This window comes from Trichosurus vulpecula, chromosome 1, assembly GCF_011100635.1.
Source record: "Trichosurus vulpecula isolate mTriVul1 chromosome 1, mTriVul1.pri, whole genome shotgun sequence".
Taxonomy (NCBI): domain Eukaryota; kingdom Metazoa; phylum Chordata; class Mammalia; order Diprotodontia; family Phalangeridae; genus Trichosurus; species Trichosurus vulpecula.
The window spans coordinates 172,956,239-172,964,573 of NC_050573.1; the positions used below are offsets into that span (position 1 = coordinate 172,956,239).

Below are 8,335 nucleotides of genomic sequence, written 5' to 3' on the forward strand. Positions count from 1 at the left end.
AAGAGAAACTTTCAGAAATCTGAGAAACAAGTACTTAGCAAATAACTTTTTATCTCTTTAAGACAACTTTCATTCACGGAGCAATGATCCAATTGACAGCTGACTGCAAAACTAATATTTTATCAATATTTCACATTAAAGAAATTATGCAATATTTAAGTACAACAGCCTGAAAATTTGAAAAGCTTTTTAGAAGCTTTGAAAATGCGCATTTAATTCCTAGGTCAAATAGATTTTTCTGTGTTTTGTCCTCCAGTTTATTTTTCCTTTTCAAGTTCCACATGTCATTCTTTAAATAGATGTTTTGTAAAGAAAACACCCACTATGCCAATTCCAGGATATAATTGTTTTGAAGAGGAATATGTGCCAAGTACTTACTTAAGCACCATTCCAGAACCTTTTCCCCTTCTCCAGGGTCCTACATCTAGCTCTGTTCCCTGCTTATGGTGATTACTGAGGAATATTTTTACTTGTAGTGCTAAAAAATATTTACCTTCTCCTTTTACAAATAAGATAGTTGTGTCTGCACTTGGTGAGGCTTCAGGTTCACCAGAGAGATCTTCTTCTTTTTCTTCTGCCTAATAATATTAAAAAAGGCTATATTAATATAAGAAAAAAGTCATTACTACTGGCAGTAGGGCTACCAGACTCTTTTATTAAATCACTTACAGAACAATAAGGCAGTGAATAGGCACATCAGATTGGCTTCCTTGCCCTCTCCCACCATTTTCAGCTTCCTTTTGTGTTATTTCCCCCATTAAAATATAAACTTCTCGAGGGCATGGATTGTCTTTTTTCTTGTATTTGTATTCCCAGGGTTTAGTCCAGCACATAGCAAACACTTAATAAATGCTTGGTGACAGATGACTGCAGTAATTTAAAAAGAACTACAGATTTCAAAAGATGCAGAAGTTATGCGGAAGTGCTCCAAGTATGTAAGACAGCTTATGAAAAGGCACAGAGGTGTATAACAGGTAGGCTAGCTCAGCTAGAACACAAAAAATGTGAGGCAGAGTACTGTGAAGTAAGCCTAGAAGGATGGGTTAAAGCCATATTGTGAAGGTCTTTAAATTTCTATTTTGCCCTAAAGGCAAGAGGGAGCCACAGAAACTTCTTGAGCAGTGGAATGACCTTGTTGAGCCCATATTTTAGGAATATCAATCTGGCAGGTGTGTGAAAGATAAAACCGAAAGGAGGAAACCAATAAAACTCTTGATAAGGAATCTGAGACAGAGAAGTGATTTATCCTGGGTCATACAGCTATTAAATACCTCAGGCAGACTTGAACCCAGATTTTCCTAATTCAAAGTCCACTATTCACTATGTTATGCTGCCTCATTCAACCTCATGAGATCTGTTTCCTCATCCCTATAAGGTGAGTTGGCCTTGAGAATTTGTAAGGTCCATCCAATTTTAAATCGATAATCATATATGATACATACACTGGTAATTTATATAAAATAATATATAAGAGATACAATGCATGATCAAAGTACTTTGGGAAATCTGATGGGGAGGAAGACACAGATTTGGAGCGAAGATGGAAAGATCAGGGAAGACATAACAGATGGCAGTAATTGAGGTTTTTTTTTTTAAATGATGACTAGGAATTCAAAAGGTCTACCTAACTTCAAGTTTAACACTCTAACCTCTACTTTCCATTGCCTCTTAGGAGAATAGTAATGTCATTAGAAGTATTATAAAGTAGACAGTGCTGGCTTAGAGTCTAAAAGAACTGGGTTTGAAGTCTTATCTCTAACACTTACTGGTTATATACAGATTACTTAATTTTTACATGCCTCAAGCAAATCCCTAGGATTTATCTATTAATTCAAAATTTAGCTATCTTGATGAAATCAAAGCCCCTGAGCATTATAAGCTTACTTTATATACTGTTTTACAGTTAAAGTACATGTGCATACATTATTACTATTATTAAAAAAGAAAACACCTACTCTCTTCTGTATGCCATGCTGCCTGATTTTAGGACTACGGTTATCCTTTCCACATTGCAACTTTCCCCATTGTGGTTGCAATATATCATTGGCATAAAAAATTAAATGGCAATTTTTGGGGATGACATAAACAGGGATTTTTGCAGATGACACACATAAAGGTTAGAAACTCAGAAATGCAGGATTGTTATAAAAAAAGTCATTCCAGTAGACACTGGCATCATATGGGAAATGCTAAGTCCTTATATGATTTCCTAATGGAAAATGAAGGTGAAGGATCTATCCCTACAGATTTTATGTGGATCTTCCAGATCGAGGGAGCACTGTGTCTCTAACCCTCACGATGTGGAAAAAGGATAACTACACATTTCTTGGGTTGAAGGAGAGAAAAGATCTTAAAGTTTTGGTGGTTAAAGTGAGTTGGCCATCTTCTTGAACAGGAAAGGAAATCAATCACCAACCACAGGGTCCAGCCTCCTGTTCTACTCAAGAAAAAAAGGAAACCAAATCTTCATAAAAGAATATTTCAACATATCATTTGTGAATTACTATGATTGATTCCCTTTCCATTCTCACCTCAAGTTACCCACCTGAAATTGGTATTATTTTTTAAAACGGTATACTTTTTGTTACCAGCACCAACGCAGAAATGAATGGACTGAGTTAAGACAAATAACCTATGCAATTAGATAGTGGAATGTAAAACAAGAGTGTTAAAAAACATACAAATGGGTACCTAAGAATCGGAAATCAAAGGGATGCACATCAATTGAGGAATGGCTAAACAAGCTGTGGTACATGACTGTAATGAAATATTACTGTGCTATAAGAAATGACAAGCAGGATGATTTCAGAAAAACACAAGAACTGATGCATGGTGAAGTGAACAGAACCAGAACGTTGTACACAGTTAACAACAATACTGTTCAATGAAGAACTGTGAATGACTTAGCTATTCTCAGCACTACAATGATCCAAGACAATCCCAAGGGCTAATGATGAAGCATACTACTTGCCTCCAAAGAACCGGTATTGACTGAATACAGACTGAAGCATACTATTTTTTACTTTCTTTCATTTTTTAAAATTTAAGTGACTAATATGGAAATGATTTACATAATTGCACTTGTATAACCTATATCCGACTGCTTACTGTCTCAGGAAGGAGGGAGGGTAGAGAAGAAGAGAGGCATAGAATTGGAACTCAAAATTTTAAATTAAAAAATCATACAAATGTAGCATAAATGAGCATATTAAGGACCAATGAAACTAACGAAGAATCAGGCAGGATAATTCATAGCTGGATCCTTTAAAGACGAAAGTCTTAGGAGGGAGACATATGGGTGGATTAAAGAAGGGTATTCTATGCAAGCAGGTTGTAATTTGTAAGCTATTTACTTCCAAGTGAAGCAAAAGAGTGGTTTGACTAAGGAAAAATTCAAGTAACAATAAATGAAATCAGTGAGATATAAATAGGAAGAGAGAAGCAAGTTTTGTTAGGATAGGAACCAGTGTAGGTCCTTCAAACATGTGCAAAATCACTGTAGGTTCAAGATTCATATGCAGTGAGAATGATGTTTTGAGTAAGATTAATCTGGCAGTTCCCTCCTCTTTCTTGCCTAACAAAGAAAAATGGTCAATCAAAAACAAATGCTCTAGTGACTGCATCTGACAATGTATGCAACATTCTGTTTCTATGACCTCCCACCCTTCCCTTGAGAGGAGGGAGACACATTATGTTATCTGTTCTTCAGGACCAAGATTGGTTATTACAGTTACTCAGGACTTGGCTTCCTTTAAGAGATCTTGTCATTTGTCATTCCAGTCTTTGTGCTACTTCTTGACTTGAGAGGGGTAAGATATGAGGGGGAGAGGGGAACTAGATCAAGGTACCTCATTATAGCAAGGATATTAATAAACTGGAGATCAAATAGAGGAGGACAAATAGAATAGTAAAGAGTCTTGAATGACATATTCCCCATCAGTTAAAGGGAATCCCTTTTGGAGGCTAGATTTGACTAGATGACTCCTGGGGTTCCTTTCTAACTGAAAAATTCTGTGATCATAGTAAGAAGTGAATAGAAATGAATACTGACAAGGGGAAAATGTGGCAGAGTGATTCTGAGTTTCCCCCTAGGGTACCTACTACTGTAAATCTGTCTATTGCAGAAGAATCCAAATCTACTATCCATTAGCCCTACTACTACAAATGACGAGATGATTTCTGAGGTCTCTGCCAACTTCAAATATGATGGTCAAAGCAAGATATTGTTTTACATCCTACATAATCAGATTTTCCAGACCTCATAAAAATATGAACTGATATTATAATAAATTTGTAACAAGTTTTATCAAGTGCTTCCCAACAAATCATATGCTCAAGATGTCAAATATAATCCATCACTAACCAAATCTGTGGGTTCATCTTCTTCTATTTCTGCTTCATCATCTTCATCTTCAATTATTGTATCTTCTAGTGCTTCTTCATCCTCTGTAGCATCTTGGGCCACAGCTATTGACCCTAACAATGTAAACAGAAAGTGTTTTTAACAACTGAACCTAAGAGCAAGACATTAATCAATAAGTTAGTTCTGATGGTTAAAATCATAATCAAACAAATATTGTTTAGAAGACATACGTGTAAAACAGTAAAACACTTAGAATTTGGAACCATATTGTTTGGAAGAATCACATCAATAAATAATGAGCACGGATGCATATAAAACACTTTACAACTGTAAAAAATAGAGCGAAGACATAGCAAAGCAGGTTAATAGGAAAAAAAGATTTGTATTTCTGCTTTTTTTTAGTTCAACGTAAAGTTCTGAGATCTTAAATTAGAAAAAGAGGGAAATTTAGGCTAAAGTCTAGAAGAAAACAAAAATAAAACAATATTGCTTTTCTATGTAAGCAATTCAAATACAAAGAAACCTCTAAACTGGTTTGCTAAGTATTTTCTAAAATAGACCCTGAACACAATTTCTAGGTCACCAGTATGTGAATCTACCAACGATTTATGGAAAGAATGATGATGTGGCAACTCAGTTTAAAAAATATAGACAAGGGCACAAGTATACATGCTGTAATACCCAGGAAGAAAAGCATAGAATACAAAGACTCCTACAATCCTGAGTTTGGCTTCTACTTAGATGTTGGTCAGTCATCGACTTTGCAAAATAGAAAGAACACTACACTATGAAACAAAGAACTACAACTTTCCAAACTAGGGTGTAGGTGCTAACTTTGTGACACAGTAATTTAAAATGAAGCACCCTTAAATGTAACTTTTTATACAAAATGGCTTCTAATCATTCATTTTAGCTTAACTTAGACTTTAAATTACATATATTTACTAATACAACAGCATTATTTTGATAAAAATCTTAGTGGCATTTGCTTTGCCCTCAACATGCTTCGTTGCAAAAAATTAAGGAAAGACATCTGTAAAATAGAAAATGTTTAAGAAATATACCCTACAGGAGGTGGGGGTGGGAGAGAAATCTGAACATGAATCCAATGTCAATTTTGGTTAGAAAGATTAAAACCACAAAGTAAAAATGGTCAAAATCAGAATTTTTAAAAATCAAGTGATCTTCAAGAGACAGAAGGAAAGGAGATCTGCAAGCAGATCCCAAGATAAATTCATTTTTTCTTACAACCTACAGCTGAATTAAGTTTTCCTACAAGATGTTCTTTCCATACACCGGTCAAAATCAATCTACTTTATTTCCTTTGCAAAACATAAGTGTTCACTGGATTATACCATTAAAATGTATTCAAAACATTCCTTCGGAACTGGATTTTTAGAATTGTAAAGAATCTTAGAGATCACTTAGTTTACAGATAAGACTGAAAGTGAACAGTGAAGTGACTTGCCCATGGTCAAGCCAGAGGCTGAGTTGGGATTTTAGAAATGAGGTTTCAGGATGCTCTTTCCACTACACCAAGCTATACCTACTTTATTCACTCTTATTCCCCTTTTTGCCCTCTCTTCCATTAAGGAATTTCTTTCACAACCTCTTGGAAGTTTTAGAATCCAGGCTCTCTATTCTAAATGAAGCCTAAAGCCAGTAGCCCAGAAAGGTCTTCATATGAAATTTAAAGTGATTAACAGAGTAGGGTTACACAACCTGTCCAACATAACGACACAGCTGAACATTGCTCAAGGGGCACGAGAGGGGAAAAAAATTCCTTTTTCGAGATTAGCGGACTAATAAAGTAAGGTATGTCGATAGGGTGGGCGAGAGGACGGTTAAGATTCACGGGAAAAAGGACAGGCTACCAAAGAGAGGTGCTCTGCGAGGCTGGGTGCAGCGAAACATGGACTCCGTGAAATGAATGAAGCTAGGCCCCCTCTACAAGATAATGACACGTCAGCCCAGAGCCCGGCGCCGAGTGTGCGTGGGGGCGGGGGAGAGCGCTCGCGGGAGGCGCGGACAGCGGCCACTGCAGCTCAGCTCCGCCGCCCTCCTCTTGCAGCCTCGAGGGATGCCCCAGGTCCCAAGACGCACGGACAAGGGGTAACAATGCAGGTCGGAGCGCCGGGGCCCGGAGCAACGTCACCCAGCCCGGCCGGGAAAGAGCGCGTGGCCCGCTACAGATCCGCATGGGAGGGGGTCGGGAGAGCTCCGCTGCTGGGAGGCCTCCTCGTGCGCACGGGACTCCCCGCCCTGCGCCCCCTCCCCCGCGCAGCCTCAATCCCAGGGATCGGCGGAGGGGAGGGAGAAGTCCGGAACAGAGCAAGAACCAGAGGGCGCGCGACCCCCGCGAGCCGCGGCCACCGCCCCCCACCACCAAACTTGGCAAGCGCTGCAGTCGTCCCCCGTCTTAATCCTCCCACTCCTCCCACGCCGTACCTCCGGGGCCGCCCCCAAGCAGTAGTGCGGTGGGGAAGACGAGCAGCACTATCAAGATCAACCGGGAGAGGAATCTCATGGTGCGGCCAGCGGGCTTTTTAGCCTCCACAGGCTCTCACGGCGGCTTCGGCGGTAATGGCGATACTCCTCATCCGGGCTATGGAGTGGGGGGGGGGGGCACGCACACGTAAACGGGACGTAGCCCCGCCTCCCTCCTCGCTAGCTCCGCTGTGAACGTGGCTCAGTCCCAGGCCAGGGAAGCCCGGGGCTGAGGCTCGGTGGGGGAGGAGCGGGATGGCGTAGTAGGGGGGCGGTCACGTGACAACTCCGCTGTACTTTTACTGGGAAAGTGACATCTTCCCTCCTCTAGGTGAGTTTCCCTCCTCCTGGATGTACCCTGTGTGGCTTTGTCATCCATTTTCGACTGGGCTTTTGAGAGTCTATAGGAAAGGTGAACCTGGCTTCTTTACCTGGCAGTCCGTCAGCTTATTTTTAAACTTCCATAACTTGGGTTAGAGCTGTTAGTTCAGTAATTCTTGATTAAGCACCCAATATGTGCAAAGCCCTATGCTGGACTCTGGGAGCGTGCAAAGTTTACCTAAACATTGATTGCCTTACCCTCTTGAAGCTTTTTAAAGTCTAGCAGAGGGATGAGGATGAGGATGGTGATGGAGATGAAGAAAGAAGATAATGATGGTGATAGTACCAGTAGTTCTGAAGTAGTGTTGAAGCTCTGAACCAAAAAGACCCAGTTCAGGTTGGTGACATTTAACCTAGGTTAGTCATTCTTTGTGCTCTGGCGATTGGGCTTCAGAGAAGCCACCAACCTTCACTGTTAGTGGAATGAGGATGAGGAAGGCTTTCCTTGGAGTGAAATCACAGGCCAAGTCCCTAGCCCTAATGCTAATCTTGAACACTTTAAAGTTTAGAAAGCGCTTTACACATATTACCACATGGTACAACAGCCAGTGCTAGAGAGTTGTTTCTGTTTTTGGCCTAGCACTGGGCCCTGCACACACTATGCGCTTAATGTTTATTGAATAATACAAAATGTGTTGATGGCTCAGCCAGTTCTGGACCTTCTTGAACTTCCGTTCTAGGGGAACTTTCAAATAGTATATTATGGTTCTGACTTAGTCCCCCTCCAGTTGAAAAAAAACAGGCAATTTTAAAGTTAACTTGTGTCTAAGTACACATCATGCTAACATGCAGGCAAGTAACATCATTAAAATAACATAGAAATTAAGAGTAAAGCAACAGGAAACAATCTCAACACATTTTTAGTAAGAACAATTTCAATTTCCTTTTCCTTCCCTTTCTTTCCAAAGTAGTTTAGGAAACAAAACTCATTAGGGAAGACATGGGCCAAGATTCTCTGAAACTGAAAGAAAGGCCTCAAGCCTTTGAAAAGGCTGGAAACTACTCCTACTAATCTCTGATACACACTGCTTGTCATCTGTCTAGCTACTCCCCATTCCTATTGTATGGAAGAAATGATACCTTTCTGACTTCATGTGGTAGGTA

The 8,335-nt window shown here is 39.8% G+C and overlaps 1 protein-coding gene across 3 annotated transcripts in view; it reads right to left on the bottom strand.

The window, feature by feature from the left end:
* The window catches only part of SSR1 (signal sequence receptor subunit 1), a 46,343-nt gene extending 39,342 nt beyond the window's left edge, over positions 1-7,001 (bottom strand). For all 3 annotated transcript variants that reach the window (XM_036755393.1, XM_036755384.1, XM_036755402.1), the window contains exons 1-3: positions 6,812-7,001; positions 4,364-4,476; positions 494-578 (exon numbers count right to left, since the gene is read on the bottom strand). In XM_036755393.1, coding sequence (XP_036611288.1) covers positions 494-578; positions 4,364-4,476; positions 6,812-6,890 — 277 coding nt within the window. In that variant the 5' untranslated portion in view covers positions 6,891-7,001. The remainder of the gene's footprint in view (positions 1-493; positions 579-4,363; positions 4,477-6,811) is intronic.
* Between the last annotated feature and the right edge of the window lie 1,334 nt (positions 7,002-8,335).